The sequence below is a fragment of the Ranitomeya imitator genome, chromosome 6, assembly GCF_032444005.1.
Source record: "Ranitomeya imitator isolate aRanImi1 chromosome 6, aRanImi1.pri, whole genome shotgun sequence".
NCBI lineage: Eukaryota > Metazoa > Chordata > Amphibia > Anura > Dendrobatidae > Ranitomeya > Ranitomeya imitator.
The window spans coordinates 36514073-36534537 of NC_091287.1; the positions used below are offsets into that span (position 1 = coordinate 36514073).

Sequence of the window (20465 nt, forward strand, 5' to 3'; positions counted from 1 at the left end):
GGTCTGGAGTCTGGGCAGGCAGCACAGATTCAAGATATGTAGCCGGGATCAGGAATGGAGAGATCCGATAGAACGGGGAGACCAGCCAAGTTGGTAACAGGATAAAAGGAGCAAAACACCTTGCCAGAGTACAAGTTACTACCTGCAACAGAAGCTAAGCTCCGGTAAAGTGGAGGACCTGCTGGCAAGGGGATAGGTCAGGGAAGCTAATTACTTCAGGAAACGGCAGCTCAAACACTGGGAGGAGCAAAGCAGTACACACGGTGAGTAGGGTGGCACTTACTACCTGTGCGAGACACCGGCGTAACTATTACTTTCTTCTCTCCCAAACACTGTATGCTGCTTTTGTGCTCCTTTTAGAAGCTACTTTCAACTTCTGCTCAGAAAAATCAATACATCATGTTCAAACTGTATAGTGGGCTTTTGGGCTTTCCCTGCCTGAGTATCTCTACTTCCTCCCTTATACTCAGACAATGTACGGTACTTCCCATTCTCTGATTGTTTTACTATATTGTATAGATCTTTGCCTTGCAGCAGTTGAAAGCGGCTTCTAAAGGAGCTTGAAGTGTGCATTCAGACATCACTGCAGCAGTGTTTGAGAGAAAAGGAAGCAAAGTCAATGAAGTACATAACAAAAATTCAGAACGTTACAATGCCTAGAGGATAATTAAATTAAAAAGACAAAATTGTTACTCCTTTGTCTTAATGGGTGGGGTTTTTTTGTTTGTTTTTTTAATTTTGCCTTGACAAAAAAAAAGCAAAACTAAAGTATCCTAAAGGTGCTTATACCATTCTGCAAAAATTGATATATTCTAAAAAATATATCTGAAAATCTAAAATATTATATAAATTTTACATGAAATTTCAACCACTCCGATGTGAAAATATAATAAAATGGAATTTTGTCCAAAATGTAGCTTTTGATATTAAAAGGTTAATATTTCATTTGAGCCTCGTTGTCTGTATTTTGCTGATTCAGTGGTAAAATCGGAGTAATGGGCAGATTTTTGTTGTTAAGCATTTTGTGGGGAATAAAATATCAATTCCAATTAAATATTCATCAGCCCTCATCACACAAATGTCTTGGTGGTGGAAAGCCGGATTTTAGCTGATTCCTTCTTTCATTTGCACTACAAAGTCTTATACGGTTCTGAGATCTCAAAGAAAAAAGAGAAAAAAAAAAACAAGAAATTTTTTTTAAATGAAAAATGAACATCTGGCGTACGGCTAACAATGTACGAAATGCAAATATTTCACATCCGCTATTTTTTTTTTCTTTTCCTGCTAGGATTTGCAGGTTATTTGCGAATTCTTGTCTCATCTGACACATGAATGAATATTAACATGACAATGCCGGGATGTCAGATGGTACCCAGGGATGGTTAAAAGGAGCAGTTGTCATGTCTTATAAGCGAGCATTTAACACATTAAGGATGATTAAATATTCCCAATTACTGGGGGCTTCTTATACTCTCATCTATTGCTCATTGAGGAAGTTGGCACTGCGGTATATCAGGCCAGCACTATGTCAAAGATGACAATGATGTACTGAAACAGGGTTTTATAAAGTGGGACAAATTAAAATGTCTCCTACAGGGATACAGTCTGCGCTGCTCCCATCATAAATATGGCTTGCCACACACTATTATATCGCTTTTGGAGAAATCCTCCAATTTTGCTGGATTCATGTGTATCGAATCGCCAAAAATTCAGATTCTGGTGTGTATGTATTTCACTTTGCATCAATTCACTCATCTCTAGATCGGAGGGATCCAACTGCTGAGACCCCCAGTCAAAATCAAAGCTGGGTACTTTTTCCCTGTTAAATTGGGGCAGAAGTGTGTATGCGTGTCTGTAGCTCCATTCACTCCTATGTCGCGATCCAAAGAAGTTCTGCAACAAAGGAGAAACGCAGTAATTGAGATCTATCAGTGTGGAAAAGGTCATAAAGCCATTTTGAAAGCAGTATGTATGGATGTATGTGTGTGTATATATGTGTATATATATATATATATATATATATATATATATATATATATATATATATATATATATATATATAATATATATATTTTTTTTCTTTGCTCATGCTTGTGATGTTGCAATATTGATCTCGCTGTTATGCAATCTCAGAATTTTGATATTAACAGATTCAATTTGGTTCCTTTCAATCTGCCATTTAATGATCTAAAAATTAATGCAAGATTTTATTTTTTTAAAGATTTTCAAAATCCAACTTCTTAAATTGGGTCTGTTTTGTTCAGTTAGTGTCAAATTGTGGACCCAAGTGGTGCGGAGTTATCACATATTTTGGGTTATTGGACCACCATTTGCTCAATTTTTCAGTTCCCTTTTTTTAGCAATTTGCTTTCCCGTTATGTTATCCAGTAGATCTGATGGAGGATGTGCCGAAAACGAGAGGCAGACAGAGAAAAGCCCTGTGATGCCTTGCTTCACTGACTGCCATGTTCCCTGTTGTTTATCCGGCCCTGTCATCTACGTAGCCATTGAATCATGTGTACAACGTTCCCTGCCAAGCACAAGTGGGTTAAGAGGCTCTGACCAGCACAAAGATGCCATCATTAATGGAGCGGATTAAGCATCTGTTAAAAAGCCAGTCAGGAAAAGACAGGCCCGAGGCCTTCTGTGGGGCAGGGACATAGGTAGCAATCGCATGTGAGCTATGGTATGTGAAGGGGCCCTATTTAGCTTTGGGGCCCAGGCGCTTAACGGTACAATTTTGGTAATAAGTATTGCTCCATATTCTTTACACTGAACCGTGCAACATTAGTCAATAGCAAACACGAATGAAGGCCTAAAACGGTCTTCGTTGCCTATAGCAACCAATCAGAGTTCAGCTTTTATTTTTTCAGAGCCGTTTAAAATATGAAAGCTGATCTCTGATTGGTTGCTATGGACAACCCTGAATCTCTTCCTGTTATTTTCCATATATGCCGCCTACATCTTTTGTGTGATGCTACCATATTTATAGACTTAAAGCCTAATGAATGCTAACCATTTTGTTTTGCACTTTTTTTTTTTCCTTCCTTCCTTTCTTCCAAGAGTCATAACCATAACTTCCCCCCCCATTGACGTAGCCGTGCGAGGACTTGTTTTTTTGCGAGAGTTTTAATGAAAAATAAAATTAAAAAAAGAGCCTTAAGAAAATTCTGGACTTAAAAAAAAAAAATCAATAAAAGCGATGCACGTTTTTTGCATGCTGGGAGAACTACAACACCCAGATAGATTAGCGAAATTAGGATTATTTAGTCTAGAAAAAAGACTGGGGGGCGATCTAATAACAATGTATAAGTATATAAGGGGACAATACAAATATCTCGCTGAGGATCTGTTTATACCAAGGAAGGTGACGGGCACAAGGGGGCATTCTTTGCGTCTGGAGGAGAGAAGGTTTTTCCACCAACATAGAAGAGGATTCTTTACTGTTAGGGCAGTGAGAATCTGGAATTGCTTGCCTGAGGAGGTGGTGATGGCGAACTCAGTCGAGGGGTTCAAGAGAGGCCTGGATGTCTTCCTGGAGCAGAACAATATTGTATCTTACAGTTATTAGGTTCTGTAGAAGGACGTAGATCTGGGGATTTATTATGATGGAATATAGGCTGAACTGGATGGACAAATGTCTTTTTTCGGCCTTACTAACTATGTTACTATGTTACTCTTTATTGGTACCAGTTTGCATTTTGATCACTTACTATTGAATCACTAATGAGGGTGGTGCAGCCCTCAAAAAATGTAAATTCTGGTGTTCTTGATTCTTCTTTTTTAACCTTTTTATAGGTTAAGCAATGTTATATTTTTATATATCGGACTTTTATGGATACAGCAACACAAAATATTTTTATTTTTAGATGGCCAAAGGAGGGGTCATTCACAGAGGCGTAGCTAGAGCTTTTGCCGCCCGGGGCTGTTCCCGAGTTTGGCGCCCCCCCCCCCCCCCCCCCCCCCCGGCTCAATACACACAAAGGTTACCAAAAACGGTTTTCCTGTTTTGTAGAACTTAAACTGGGCCTAATGGTGTCACCCCCACATGCCACACCTGTGACTTAATACCACCACACCATGACCAGGCCACATAGTGACCGAATAATACTACATACAAGGGACAAATACCACAACACCATTTCCAGACCACATATTACCACCACATAGTGACTGAATACTACAATACTGATCAGTAATAAAAAAAAAACCCACAATACTATCACCATAAGTGCCAGTATTCACAGGAGATCTGTACTTAGTATGCAGTGTCTGTGTAGAGGTAATACAGAGATCACTGGTGACATTATACACAGGACCTCTATATAGTATACAGTGTATAGTGTCAGTGTATAGGTAACACTGACTCACCAGTGACGTCTCTAGGTGAAGTCCTTCATCTTTCAGCCAGCACAGACCGCCATCATTCCTTCCAGCCAGGACTCGTTTCTGCAGGAAATAACACAGTTATCTCGAGCTCCGCTTGCAGAACACATTACTTAATTTTTCACAACTTCTACATTACATCACATGAAGAAAAAAAGGTGATATAGTGTCACTCTGCACAGTAACAGGACCGCCCCCCCATTTAAAACAGTATACTCAAAAAATAAAATAAATACATCACTGCAGTAATAATATCCCTTAATTAGCCCCTATGGTAATAATATTCCCCACCCTGGCCCCGTTTCTCATTCCTGGCTCCAGCCATATGTTCTCGCATCCTGCCCTCATGAGTATCCATTCTACCCCATATGATCTCCACATCCTGCCCCACCAGCCTCCATCGTATCCGTCCTGCCCCATGATCCAATCCTGCCCCGTGTCTCCAATCATGCCCCGTATCTACATTCTGCCCATGCCTCAAGTCCTGCCCACAGTGTGTCCAGCATATTACCCCCATGTTGTCCAGCAATCTGCCCCAGTGTGTCCAGCATATTACCCCCATGTTGTCCAGCAATCTGCCCCAGTGTGTCCAGCATATTACCCCCAGTGTGTCCAGCAATCTGCCCCAGTATGTCCAGCACTGCCCCCAGTGTGTCCAGCAATCTGCCCCAGTGTCCAGCCTTTCCCCAGTGTGTCCAGCAGTCTGCCCCAGTGTGTCCAGCATATTACCCCCAGTGTCCAGCATTGCCCCAGTGTGTCCAGCATATTACCCCCAGTGTGTCCAGCAATCTGCCCCAGTGTCCAGCATTGCCCCAGTGTGTCCAGAAGTCTGCCCCAGGGTCTCCAGCATTGCCTCAATGTGTCCAGAAATCTGCCCCAGGGTCTCCAGTATTGCCCCAGTGTGTCCAGCAATCTGCCCCATGGTCTCCTGTATTGCCCCAGTGTGTCCAGCATTCTGCCACATTGTCTCCTGTATTGCCCCAGTGTGTCCAGCAATCTGCCCCATGGTCTCCTGTATTGCCCCAGTGTGTCCAGCATTCTGCCACATGGTCTCCTGTATTGCCCCAGTGTGTCCAGCATTCTGCCCCATGGTCTCCAGTATTGCCCCAGTGTGTCCAGCAATCTGCCCCATAGTCTCCTGTATTGCCCCAGTGTGTCCAGCAATCTGCCCCATGGTCTCATGTATTGCCCCAGTGTGTCCAGCAATCTGCCCCATGGTCTCATGTATTGCCCCAGTGTGTCCAGCAATCTGCCCCATGGTCTCCTGTATTGCCCCAGTGTGTCCAGCAATCTGCCCCATAGTCTCCTGTACTGCCCCAGTGTGTCCAGCATTCTGCCCCATAGTCTCCTGTATTGCCCCAGTGTGTCCAGCAATCTGCCCCATCATGGTCTCCAGTACTGCCCCAATGTGTCCAGCAATCTGCCCCATGGTCTCCAGTATTGCCCCAGTGTGTCCAGCATTTCCCCAGCCCCAGACAGTCAGACATAAAGAAAAAAAAAAAAAAGTAAAATCCTCACCTCTCCCGTTCCTAGCGCAGGTCCGGTGCAGTCAGCGTCTCTCCGGCTCTGCGACGCTCAGGACAGAGAGGCAGAGCGGCGCGCACAGTAGTGACGTCATCGCGCCCTCTGCTCTGAGACGTCGCAGAGTCAGAGGACGCTGCAGCTGCCGGCGCCGCAGGAACCAGGAGAGGTGAGTATAGAGCGGGGGGCGGGGTCCGGTGGTGGGGGGAGCTGGCCCTGGTCGTGGCGGCGGACGGCGCCGCCCGAAGATTTAAAGGGGCGTCTTTTTTTTTTTTTTTTTTTTCTTCAGCGCCGGCCGCCCCCTGCATTGTGCCGCCCGGGGCGGACCGCCCCCCCCGCACCCCCCTTCCTACGCCACTGGTCATTCACACTTGAGCTTTGTCTGTAAATCAAACTTGCTTGACTTGAGCATGCAGTGAGTTTTTATTTTTTTTCTATGCTATTGCCATACATTGGTTCGTGTGCTGTTCATCATACACACAGACCGAAAATACGCTAGTCCGAGCTCCGCCTTATAGGATCTTGTTAAAAATGCGAAGTCCAGACTAGAAAACGTCTCCTATATTGCAAACTCCTAGATATACGGATTTGGGAGATCATATATTTTTTAGAGCATGGTTGTCTTGCTGTCCATTGTTTTTGCGTTGTATAGGGTATGTTCTGAGTTTTTGACCCAACAGCTCCACCTAGTGGTCATCTTGAGTATTTGATTTTTGTTGCAGTAGGGGACTGCAATATTCTTATTGTGGTTATTTCATAGCACAAAATTGTTTGTTCCTTCATTGTTTGATCCTTCATTTTGCTAGAATTATTAATGCTTCCATATTTGTCATTGACAGGAACGTGGGTAAAAAGTAGTATCGGGATCATCCAACAGGAAGGACACCAGCTGACCTGGACCTACATTGCTCCGCAGATGGGATACTGGGTTGCAGCCATGTCTCCTTCAAACCCAGGTAAGAAGTCTAGTAATATATAAGTACACCTATCATTCTTATTAAAGAGATCATGTTCTTTCAAATAAATGGCCTAGCCGTACAATAGACAATCGTACTGGACCCATGAGGGTCTCGCTCTGTGCCTGTTCAGCCAATTAACCCTTTAATGTGCTGCAACGTGTGCATGCGTGTCACTGTTGTATGGAGGGGGCTGTGTAACACAGCCAGCACCTGCCTCTAACCGCAGCGATCAGAGTTGAGCTCCCTTCTCTGCAGTTTACCCCGTAAATGCTGCTATCCGAGATTGTGGTAGAATCCTGGCGGAGAAGTCCTGTCAACTATGTCAGCTATGGCTTTAATATGCAAGAGTGATTTTAAAAAATAAATAAATTAAAATAACTGCATACTGCAAAACTAAAGCATTGCAGTATATAATATTGCGTAATATAATTTATATGCGATCAAACAATGTGAAAAGTAGTCACATTTTAAAAATAAACTGGAAATTTTTTAAAGGGTTATTCCCACAATCACATTATTTTTCACAAAGCACAGTAAATGTATTCTTAATTTTAATGTACAGACTTTCTTGTAGCTTCAAACTATATTTCCAAGCAGCACTTGCTTATCTTCAGTGCTGCAGACCCCTCTCGTGTGTTTGTGTGTGTGGTCCTGACTAGACCCACCTCTAAGTTAGCATCATAGAATTTACCATACGTTTCTGTTCCCTTTCTGCTCTTGTACCTATATGCCTGGCCTAGTCAGTTATCTATTGCCATCTACATCAGTACAGCTGCAGTGCGTTTTTTTATTATCAGGTTTCTAGCGGAGCTCAACTGTTCTGCAACCCTCCAAAATGTAACTTGTAAATACTACTCAGAGCTGAGCTTTGTTTGTTGCCTGCTGCTGACAAATCAGTGAAGTGAAATGGCAACTGCTGCTCTGCTGATGCATGTGATAAATGATTATCTTCTGCCATATGCATCAACAGAGCAGCATTTGCAGCCAGCTATGCTGCCAGGATGCCAACTGAGAAGAGCATGCATTGTGCATGATTGACCAGGGACCTTGAAACTGCTATAGGACGGTTTCAACGGCAATTGTGGGGAAAATAGAGCCTGTAAGGAGGCATCCTTTTAGAGACTGATATGCGCAAAACAGGGCAAATTTAAAAATGACATCTATTGGCAGAAAGGAATAAATGTATCCACTATTATGACCATTCTGGTCATGATAGGGGGGGAGCTCCAACTATAGTAAATGTATTATGCTGACTGTTTTGTTGGAAAATCCTTTGAAAAATGTCATCTGTGTTCCCTTTTGGTTTTCAGATCCTGTGGTTACACAAGATATCTCGAGCTACCACACATTGTTCCTCCTGGCAATATTAGGAGGGATTGTGTTCATTCTCCTGGTTCTCTTCTGCCTCCTGCTTTACTATTGTAGGTAAGTGAGCAGTGCTGTGATACAAGTGCTGCCATTATATGCTCATACGCTTGTGTATGAAGTTTGGACTGTAAAATTGCAAAAACTGAACCTGGCAATGTTGCTTACATGCATTGCATTTTCCGCTGCAGAATGACTTACTGAAAATCCTCTGCGTTTTACACTACCTCTACACGACATACATTGCATGTGCCATATTTATGATGAATTCTAGACACTTCTTCTACCTTCTTTTAAGAATAACCCACCACAGCCAATTTTCATACATCATTTCCTCGCCTATTTTTTTTTTTCCATCATGGGCTTGTTTTTTGTGGATTTTGAATATAATATACCGGAAACCGTGAAAAATATATATATTTTATTATCTTTTTTTATATTATTTTTATTTTAGTCTGCTTGTAATGTGTACTGCTATGCTACGGCAATGCCGAAAATAATAAAATTACTGGTCTCCTAGGGAGCATATAGATCAGCAAAATGAGTAGAGGTGCAAAACCTACCCAACAAATCTCAGATGATCAAGTAAAACAGCAAAAATAGTGCGGTATAAAATGTAACTTTTAATGTTTAACATTAAAAAAAAAAAAAAAAAATGTTGTTGCCTTATTAAAGATTAAGCACAAAGCCAATTAAAAAAGTAATCAGAATATCAAAATGGGCGTTCAGGTTATAAGAGTAACTACCAGTATATACATACTGCGTCTATCGGACACTATAGTGACATATAATCCTTATTATCACAGCGTCAACAAGACATACAGTGTATAGAAAATCCAATTCCGCTTTCACTAAGACACTATAGCCAAAAAAACTTATCGAGAGAGGAGACATAATTGTATAAGGAAAGAAAATGGCAGATATGCAAGGAAAACTCCCATGTACTTCAAATCCAAGGCTATAGTGTATTGGACAGCTGGTGGGTACAGACGGCGCTATATAGAAGCATTTTCAGAAATGAAGACAGTGGTCCGAAACACTTTTATAAACCTCAACCTATAAAACCCTACACAGGGCTAACATGACCTACGACCCCAACTCTCGCCTTGACCAGGGAGGTCCACATCTAGCCCTGCTAATTAAAAGTTACGTTTTATACCTTACTATTTTTGCTGTTTTACACGTCTCCCAAGAAGCCCATCAGCAGCGGGGGGAGGCCTTCAATAGCTGCCATGACAGTGCCGTCGACCCTTCGCAGTAGCCCATTAACCGCTGTAACAGAATGATGCAAAATGATTGCGCCACACAATCGTTCAATTTAAATGGCAAAACTGCAGGGATTGGTACTCGCTGCAGTTTCTGCTGTTTTTGACAGCTGCTGGTTGTATAGCACATTGCCACCTGCCTGGTGTGGAGCTGGTTCATCTCCTGAGCTCACTCCATATCTCTGCAGCCAACATAGGACATCCTATGTGTAGGGGACAGGTTCAAGCCAGACAACAGGTAGGAGAAACGTGTCTAACATGATCACCACTCCTTACCATAACCTGGGGCTTTCTTATTTTTACGTTTGAAGTCTTGGATGTGGCACGACTTACACACCTGTATATTTTCTTTAAATGTCTGTTTCTTTCATTATTTCTTTGCCTTTACGTAATCTTTTTTTATGTACTTAGGAGGAAATGTTTGAAGCCGCGTCATCACCGGAAGTTGCCGCTCACATCTGCTTTGGATTCTTCCAAGAAAGATCAAGCCACATCAATGTCTCACATCAACTTAATCAGCCCCGTCCACATGGAGATGATGTCCTCCAGCGGAGAGGTCGATATGCACACTCCGATGTTAAAGCCTTCGTATAATACCTCACGGGACTTCAGCTCAAGAGAAGAGCTGCTTTCTCATCAAGACGAGAAGAGCCGACTGTCGTTGGATAACTTGACTCCAAGCGGGACGTTGAGACATGTGTATAATAAGTCATTGGATCAGTTCATATTGAAATCGAGAAAGTCAGCGGACATCTCAGATGGCTTTGTGTCTCCCATGAAAGACGAGTATCGTCGGAGTTACAGCTCTGTGATCTGTCAGCCTTTATTTGAAAACAAAGATCAATCTGTAAACCATGTTATGGCAGGAAGTAAGCCAAACCTTCAGGAACAAAGTCACCCCGTGCCTTCTGCTCCTGAACAAGAGCAGGCCATAGACCGACGGCCGAATGAATGTATGATGTCAAGGTCTGTGGACCACCTTGAAAGACCAACCTCTTTCCCACGTCCAGGTCAACTTATATGTTACAATTCTGTCGATCAGGTGAATGATGGTGTTTATAGAAATGTTTTGCCCACTCTGGTTATTCCCGCGCACTACATGAATCTACCAGGAGAACATCTCATCGTGTCTGCCGAACAACCGTATGAACTCGAACGTCTTCAAGCCGAGCTTTCCAAATCTCACGCTCCACATCCGCAGCAGGTACAAGCCTCCCAATTAAATTCTCAAGCGATGTCGCAGCAACATCTACAAGATGGAGAAAGCATGGAATGGAGCGGGCAAAACACTGTGATGTCTGAATCTGTGTCGATTCCGGCTTCTTTGAACGATGCAACGATTGCTCAGATTAACGGCGAAGTGCAGCTGCTAACCGAGAAAGCGTTGATGGAGCTGGGTGGAGGAAGACCCATGCCCCATCCCCGTGCCTGGTTTGTTTCTTTAGATGGCCGGTCGAACGCACATGTTAGACATTCATACGTTGATCTCCAAAGAGCAGGGAAGAACGGGAGCAACGATGCAAGTTTAGATTCTGGCGTTGACATGAACGAACCAAAATCTGGTCGAAAAGGAAGAGGTGAAAAATTTTCATTGCTTCAACATCATCTTTCTTCGCAGCACCCAACATTACAGGAGCACCAGCAACAGGAGCAGAAGATGTCTGACGGCACGGCTTACACGCAGCTTGTTTATCTAGATGATATGGACCAAAGTGGTAGCGAATGTGGAACAGCTGTGTGTAGCCCTGAGGATAATAGACCTTTCATTGAGGCACCAGCAAAAAAGAGCTGTGGCCAACTACCCAGCCTTCAGGAAGAAACTCTAAAACGAACTGCAGACTCCTCACCAGTGCCATTAAACAGCCCTGACCACGAGTACTCCCTTCATGACGATGGATCTGACGACCAAGGAGAGAATAAAAAAAGCCCGTGGCAGAAACGAGAAGAGCGTCCTCTTCTGGCCTTCAATATGAAATAAGTTTCTGGGTTACAAAAATGGAGTAGATAATTGCCAAATAATTTTTTCTTTCTTTCGGGAATGCTTACTTTGTAGGGGATTGGGTGGGTAGGGTCTCTGCAAAATTGGACCTGATGTTCTATGACGAAGACTATGCTCAGAAGAGACGCAGGATGGCTTTTATGGAATCTTTTACACTTAGTTAAGAAGTGAATAGTGAAGTGTAGCAGTACCCCAGCCTTTCTTTTTTTGTACCGAACTTTAGGAACTTAACCGTTTCTTCCTAGGTTCTGACCACTAATCTCTCCGTGACGGGAACACGTGATGACAAGTTGTAGTTTTGAAACCAATAGTATCACAATGTTTACTGTATTTCTGCATTTTACAGAGGCGATGTAGACATTATCGGAAAAGGCTATGCATTGCTGCTTTTACACCAATTGACACTTTTGCCTAGGCGCCGCTTTATATTTTTATTTTCCTCTTTCTTTTACTCTTCCGCCTTTTTTTTTTTTTTTTTTTGTACACGGCTGTAAAAAATATATATACACTCCTTTTATTTTTCATTTTAACCTGCTTTTACCTTCTTTTGTAATATATTTGTACACAAAAGCTGTGAGCTTGGTCTTTTTTTGGTATTAAGTTTTTGAAGGTTTTTTTTTTTACTAAAACAAAAAGTGCATTGTACGCTTTGTGTCCATAGAATTCGATCCCTATTCTCCAAGTGCCTTTTTTTAAAAAAAAGAAACTTCCCAAATGTTTAATTCGTCCTTTTACTTTTTTTTTTTTCTTCATATTTTTATTTTTTATTTCATTTTATTTATTTTTATTTTTTACATGCATCAAATTTCACTTTTGCTCACCTCTTCCATATCAGTATGATGTATGCTCTGAATACCGTTGTGGACTGTAGAGATCGACATAGCTGAGAAGTAGAAGACATCTAGACTCCACTTAGCGTCACATGCATATTTATGTAAATATGGTTTTTTTTTTTTGTTAATTTCGAGAATTGATTCGACTGCTCCCTGTTGACTTGGTGGGCAGAGAATGTATGACTTACTCTAACATTGCTGGAATGACTTTTCTGTGCATTCTCTTAAATGAACTGCTTGGTTATACAAGAATTATTAAAATAAAACCTTTGAAAAATGCCTGGCCGGTGACTCATTTTAGACTATATCTTTAAAGTGAAGCGATCTTCAAAAAAAGTCCTAATGTGGGTTTTTTCTTTTTTTACTTTTGGAAATTTTTTTTCTCCCATCACAAGCTGTAATAATTAAAAGAAGAAAAAATACAATTCTTCCAATTTTCACACTTACAGTTAAAGCATTTTTAGACTGACTTCCTGTAGTTTCAGGGAACACATTAGCCACAATGAACAGACTTTTATGTTATCTTTTGTATTGAAACGAGTTATGCACATGTGCAAAGAGCATTGTGAAGGGAGGGTGAGGAGGTGAGCTGTGATATCGCCTATCGTGATTGCTGGAAACTGTAAGATTAGATGAATATAGAGGTGTTACCTGTCACTGTGATCCTGCTTTTGACAATATGGAGTCTCTTTAAAAAAAACAAAATACAATTATTGTTGCTTAGTTTTAGAGATGAGGATAGTTTGTTTATAGTAAGTGATCGTCATATACATTTTTGTGAGTATCGCCCAGTCGTTACCTATGACTCTAATCTTCATTCCAGGTCAATAACAGCACGGCATTACATTGATTTGGTGATTGAACCAGTGTGTGACCATTTTTCCAAAAGTGTCCCAGGAGCAGTGTTCAACATGGCAATGCCAGCTCGCATGTTGCTTGCGGTACTGCGTGACTTAAGCGTGCTACCTCCAGAATTTCCAGACATGTGGGACGTCATTGGTCGCTAATTGCACAAGAGCTGCCAGCAGTGGATCTTGATGATTTGCCCAAGGGCATTCAGTGGTAGAAGCTTCCTCAGATGACCTTTAATAACCTCACAGATAGTAGCCGAGGTTTGAAGTGTGGGGATTTTTGCATGTGGAGCTCATACTAGATGTTGAATAAATTGAGAAGTGTTTTTGAAAAATTGTTACCATTTTCACATCGTTTGCATCATGTGATTTCTTTAATTTCACAACTTTTCCTTCTTAGTGTTGCCTTTTCAATATTGAGGAGTGTGGTTTCGTTGAAAACATACACGTTATGCTATATCTTTTTTTTTTATTGGAAAATAACTTTCTTTTCCTTCCACTTTGGTGTTTTATATTGCTTTTTGATCTTTTTATTCCATCTTTTGAAATGCAAAGTGACAACTTTCCAATGTTTATTTCCGTTTCCACATCCAAAGTTTGAAAGTTAAATTTTCATTACGCTGGAAAATTAAACGGCAATGTCACATGTTGTTTTGAATATTTTTTTCATTTCAATAATTTAAAATAGGGATTTTTGTGTACTCACCGTAAAATCCTTTTCCCCGAGCCAATCATTGGGGGACACAGGACCATGGGTGTTAGGATGCTACCACTAGGAGGACACTAAGTTAACACATAAAGAATAACTCCTCCCCTGCAGTATACACCTTCCTGCTGGCTCTAAGTGAACCAGTTCGGTAACAAAGCAGTAGGAGCTTAACATTTAACAAGAATGAACTATGTCAAAACCAAGTCAACACAGAAAAAAACTAAAGCCAATAGGCTAACAGTGGGTGCTGTGTCCTCCAATGATTGGCTCAGAGAAAAGGATTTTACGGTGAGTACACAAAAATCCCTATTTCTCCTACGCCTCATTGGGGGACACAGGACCATGGGACGTCCTAAAGCAGTCCCTAGGTGGGAAACAATCCACTGCAATTGCTCTTTGTACCTACAAGTTACAGATGCGGCACTGCCGCCTGCAAAATTCGTCTGCTGACACGTATCTGCCGAGGCCTGAGAGTGGACATGGTAATGTTTTGTAAACGTATGCAGGCTAGATCAAGTCGCAGGTCTGCAGACTTGTGCTGCCGATGCTTGGTGCCAGATGGCCCAAGACGCACCCACTGACCGAGTAGAATGAGCCTTAATCCCTGCTGGGACGGAGTGACCTCTGACTCAGTAGGACTCCTGGATAGCTGAACTAATCCACTTGGCTATCGTAGCTTTGGAAGCGGCTAAACCTTTCCTTGGCCCTTCCCGGAGCTCAAACAGGGCATCTGACATGCGGGAAGACGCCGTCCTCGAGACGTATCTCCTAAGAGCTCTCGCCAAGTCCAGTGTGTGAAGGGCCTTCTCGGTGCGATGTACTGGTCCCGGGCAAAGTGAATGCAAGACAATTTCCTCATGGTGGAAATGAGGTGGAAAGATGAGACAACTTTCGGTAGAAAAGATGGGGATGTTCTCAAAACCACCTTATCCTGATGAAAAATGAGGAAAGGAACTTGACAAGACAAAGCTGCCAGCTCTGAGACTCGTCGGATGGACGTGACCGCAACCAGGAAGGCAACTTTCCTTGACAGGACAGGGAAACGTCCTGCAGAGGTGCAAAAGGAGCCTCCTGCAAGACTCGTGAGGACCAAATTAAGGTCCCATGGTTCCAACGGCATCTTATAGGGCGGCACCACATGGGAGACTCCCTGAATGAATGTCTTTACCTGTAATCTGTTGGCAATTTTACGTTGGAACAGGACTGACAAGGCTGAAATCTGCCCTAAGTCCAAACCCGACTGAAGGAATTCAGGGATGGAAGGAATGGAAAACTCAAGAGGAGGGCATCCTCGGTCCGTGCACCATGCGAAGGTGGTCTTCCAAATGCGATGATGTATACGCATAGATGTAGGCTTTCTAGCACTGATCATGTTAGAAATGACCTTCCGAGAGAAGCCTGCCTGTGTTAGCACCCAGGATTCAACGGCTATGCCATCAAACACAGGGCCTCGGGAATTCTGGTGGTAAATGGGGCCCTGGGACAACAGGCCTGTGCGATTCGAAAATCGCCAGGGGGCATCGGCGACTAGTTGAACTAGTTCGGCGTACCAGGCCCTGCGCGGCCAATCTGGCGCAATCAGAATTACTGGTATCCCCTCCGCTCTGATCTTCTTGATGACTCTCTGCAGCAAGGGAAGCGGGGGAAATATGTACGGAAGCTGGAACTGATGCCACGAGTGAACAAGTGCATCTGCCCTGATGGCCGCTGCATCATGGGACCGAGCTATGAAGTTGGAAACCTTGGAATTTAGCTGTGAGGCCATCAGATCCACGTCCGGGGTTCCCCAATGACAGCAGATCTGGTGGAAGATCTCCGGATGGAGAGACACTCTCCGGAGTCGAGACCTTGACGGCTGAGGAAATCTGCCTCCCAATTTTCCACTCCCGGGATGTGAACCGCTGATATCATTGAGCAATTTTCCTCGGCCCAACGAAGAATGTGGCCTACCTCGGACATGGCTGCCTTGCTGCGTGTTCCCTCCTGCCAGTTGATATATGCCACTGCCATGGCATTGTTAGACTGAATCCTGATGGGACGACCCGTCAAGAAGGGGTGGAATTGAAGAAGTCAACTTGATTGCCCGTATTTCCAGGATGTTGATGGACAGGCGAGCTTCCTGAAGAGACCAGCGGCCCTGAGCAGTGTGATGGTGGAACACTGCTCCCCAGCCCAGAAGACTGGCATCTGTTGTCACAACTAGCCAATGTACTGGGAGAAAGGACTTCCCTTGATTCAGGGAGGACTTCAAAGTCCACCACCTGAGAGACTGTCTGACTCGGTGGGGAAAGAGGAAACGACAATCGAGAGAGAACTGGTTCCTGTCCCACACAGCCAGGAGAGCATGTTATAAGGGGCGGAGGTGTAGTTGAGCGAATTGGACCGCCTTCATAGCTGCTACCATCCTGCCGAGGACTCTCATATTGAAACGAAGAGCGTGAGAATGAGGTTGGGAGAGCTTCTGAGCTTCTCGCTGTAAGACAGATCTTTTCCGGGGAAAGAAGTACCAACTCCTGAGACAAGTCCAGTATCATTCGCTGAACCGGTACTGGGGAAGATTTTTTGAAGTTTTATCTTCCAACCCAGGCGAGAAAGAGTATCTATTGTGATGTTCACGGCCTCCTTGCAGGTGCGGAAAGAGGGGCCTTTGAGGAGGATATCGTCTAGATACGGTAACACCACCACACCTCGGATATGAAGGATGGCCACGGCGGCTGCCATGACTTTGGTAAATACCCTGGGAGCGGTGGCGAGGCTGAAGGGCAGAGCAGCAAATTGAAAGTGATCTTCCAGAACTGTGAAGCGAAGAAACCGTTGGTAAGAAGGTAAAATGGGAATGTGGAGGTACGCATCCTGGATGTCTATGGACGCCAGGAACTCGCCTTTTTCCATGGAGGCGATGACAGAACGAAGCGATTAGATCCAGAACCGTCGCACCCTGACAAACTTGTTCAGCAGTTTCAGGTCCAGTATGGGCTGTACTGTACCGTCCTTCTTTGGAACAATGAACAGGTTTGAATAAAAACCTTGAAACCTTTCGCTTTGAGGGACCGGGATAATAACCCCATCTTCCTTTAGAGAGCTTATGACCTGGAAGAACTCTGATGCCTTTGCCCTGGGAGGCGAAGACAGGAAGAAGTGATTTGGTGGAAGAGAGGAGAATTCTATTTTGTATCCGGAGGACACTCTGTCGCGGACCCATTCATCGTGAACGACCGAGAGCCACGCGTCGGTGAAGGAAAGCAGGCGGCCGCCTACTTTGAGGGTGTCCTCCGGATACTGCAGGGAGTCATTGTGTGGGAGTCCTGCCCGGTCTGGACCCTGACTGCCTAGGTCTACCTCTCCAAGAAGGGGAAGGTTTGTAAGAGGTCTGAGGACCTCTATCCCTACGTTGTGCCCGGCCAGGTCCGGAAGATGTGGAAGTAGAGGACCAATTTGAGTTGAAGCGAAAAAATCTCCCCCAGAGGATCTACCGGGGGAGATTGAGACCAATCTTTTCTTAGACCCTAGGCAAAGGGATATTTTGATTCCATGAGCTTTTGCCCTGTGAATCGTTTATCGGGACGAATCCTATGAGATTCAACGATTTTCTTAAATTCAGGATGAGTAGCGAATACTTTGTGAGCTCGCTTGGTCCTCTTAAAGGACACTGTATAATCCATTTTAGATAAAGGTTCCTCCTCAAGTTTCAAAGCCTTATTCACTGACTCAGAGAGTCGAGAGTCGACTGATTGTGATGAAATTCCTGATCTAGGGAAGTATCAGAATCGTCCTCTGAAACAGGTTCTCTGCTAGCCCCAATGGAAGGGGATCGAGAATTGGAGCTCTCAGAACCCGAAACCCGGTGATGATCTGGGGATATAGCATGAGTCTTTTTTCTGGAAGGGCGAGAGCCCCTTAGCAAGGTACGACCCCTAGAGTATGAGGGGTTTTGAGGATCGGAAGTGTCGTCCGTAAGAGTGCCCTGGTTAGAGGAGGAGTCTCGAATCGATTCTAACGCTTTTGCCAGGGATGCCATAGACTGGGTAAGGGAGGTAGCCCACTCAGGGGAACCAGGCTCGCTAGGTTCGGTACCAGTAACAGGTGGTTCCTGAACAGTCACCGGTTCACAAGCTGTGCACAATGCAGTATTGTGACCCGGGGGGAATGAGACCTTACAAGAGGTACATGCAGCGAAGAATACAGTGTGGGTTTTCCCAGACTTTTTGTGAGGCCTTGATTGAGACATAGTAGCCTTGAGGAGAGCGCTTACTAGCAGGGAAGGGTTAAGCTATGTATCTGCAGTTTACCCGGGTCCTGTGTCTTGAGTCCCCAGGAGAGGTCCACAATGTATGGTCCTGAAGGCTGTAGACCGTGCCTGGAGATTAGGTGAGCTGAAGCAGCGCTGCAGGATCAGTGCTGTGGGTGTCCCAAGATGGCCACCGAGATCTTTTGAGAGCGCTTCTCAGGGAACGAGAAGTACTGGAAAAGATGGGCAGCAGTAATTGCCGGTGGGCGTGGCTAAGGACTCCAGCCTGGATGAAGGGGAAAAGCCAGGGACTAAATTTTTAAGAACTTGCGGTTGCGGCCTGTAGCGTCACGACCGCTATTGGTGCCCCTGAACCACACTCCTTCATAAAAACGCCACACTGCGAACCACCCATGGACCCGGTCTTTATGCCCTGCTAGAGATGCGGACCTTCATACCCCGGGGACCAGGACCCCCCAGCGCCTCGGCCCCTGCAGTGTACTCACGGTACATGCGGTGGGCTGGTGCTCAATCCACCGTCGCCATAGTCAGGGAGGGGGTGGAGAGCTTCTGCTGCCATGCGTCATCCGCTATATCAGTGGTGATGCAGAGAGGGGCTGCACGGACGCCATATATATCATGTCCGGACATGCACCTGGCTCCAGGAGAGGTAGATGGAGGGCTACTCCATGTGGTCACCTGCTGTGGAGGGGGGAGATCGGAACGCGAAGGAACCGTCGCCCGTAAGGTGAGCTCAGGGCTGGCATCCAACGTTGCAGGAAAGGATGCTAGAGAAACGCTCCACGTACTTGCCTGTTGATGGTTTGGGGGAGATCTGAACCTAGAAAGGGTCCGTCGCCCCCATCTGCTCCGTTAAGGAAAAAATAGAATAAAAATAAAAACTGTGGGGTCTAAAACAGACCCAAGTGCCTCCTACAGACACTAAGCAAGAACTGGTTCACTTAGACCCACAGGAGGGTGTATACTGCAGGGGAGGAGTTTTTTCTTTGTGCTAATTTAGTGTCCTCCTAGTGGCAGCAGCATAACACCCATGGTCCTGTGTCCCCCAATGAGGCGTAGGAGAAAAAGTGATTTTTAAATTTTGTTTTTAGGGTATTTTAAATATTTTTAATCTGTGATTAAATTATTTTTTATATATGTATTTTAGTTAGTCCTCTTACAGAACTTGAACCTATATCAGTGATGCAAATTACTGGTCTCTAATGCCTAGCCACATGAAGGGCTTCATAGGAGTAATACCATGGCTGAAACGGGACTTTCAGTAGGCCCCCTGCGATCGTGTTGCATCAAGGGGGAATGGGGTGATCAATGGACTTTAAACTGTTGCGATCAGACCTAGCGCCCATCACAATTACTCTTGGTGCTGGCTATGTAGCACTTCCGGAACCTGCACTGTTTGGAGCTTTTGAGCTCTTGTCATGCACCAAGGGTCTAAACTTCGTCTGCACATTTTCTCACTGTCGAAGACGTGATGGGCTAAGCTTGGTTGTCATTTGATTATAAAGGGTCCCTCTAGTCGAAAAGCTTACAGTGAGGTGAGCATGAAGAGGAAAGGGCAAAGAACTAGGGTTAAACCAATGATTCTCAATAGTGATGAGCAAACGTGCTAGGCTGAGGTGTTATCGTCTCCTGCTCAAGTGCTAATTGAGTGACTTCGACGTGCTCGAATAATATGTTCTAGTCCCCGCTCCTGCATGTCTCACGGCTGTTTGTTAGGCAATCCCCACGTGATGCAGCTGTCAAACAGGAAAACCCTCTGTGTTGCTGCTGTCAACCAGCTGTGAGACATGCAGCTGCGGGGCCTAGAACATATTTTTCGAGCACCCCGAACTCACTCGGTTAGCCATTGAACATGCGCCAATAACCCGTTCGCTCATCACTACAGCTGAACCTAAAGCTACCAAATGCCCAAGCACGTCAATGCAGGGATTGGCCATTTAGTCAGAATTAATCATGGGATTTTACTGGGGCTATCGGAGAAATTTTTCAGAGGGCCACCCTCCATCGCTATAGAACACATGCACGTCTTCTAGTTTATTTATTTTACTCACTTATATAGCGCCATTAATTCCACAGAGCTCTACAGACATAATCACTGTCCCCAATGCGGCTCACAATTTAGATTCCCTATCAGTAGGTCTTTGGAGCATGGGAGGAAACCGGAGAACCCGGAGGAAATCCACGCAACGATGGGGAGAACATACAAACTCTTTGTAGATGTCGTCCTTGGTGAGATTTGTACCCAGGACCCCAGCGCTGTTAAGCAACATAACTAACTACTGAGCCACCGTGCTGCCAATCATTGTATCTGTGTCATCCTTGTAGAGT

General features: G+C 44.4%; 1 protein-coding gene across 1 annotated transcript in view; it reads left to right on the plus strand.

The window, feature by feature from the left end:
- Positions 1 to 12607, plus strand: part of FAM171A1 (family with sequence similarity 171 member A1) — a 103773-nt gene extending 91166 nt beyond the window's left edge. Inside the window, exons 6-8 of the mRNA XM_069729451.1 lie at positions 6747 to 6863; positions 8177 to 8291; positions 9908 to 12607. Of these exons, the coding sequence (XP_069585552.1) occupies positions 6747 to 6863; positions 8177 to 8291; positions 9908 to 11474 (1799 nt within the window). The 3' untranslated portion in view covers positions 11475 to 12607. The remainder of the gene's footprint in view (positions 1 to 6746; positions 6864 to 8176; positions 8292 to 9907) is intronic.
- The last annotated feature ends 7858 nt before the right edge of the window (positions 12608 to 20465 follow it).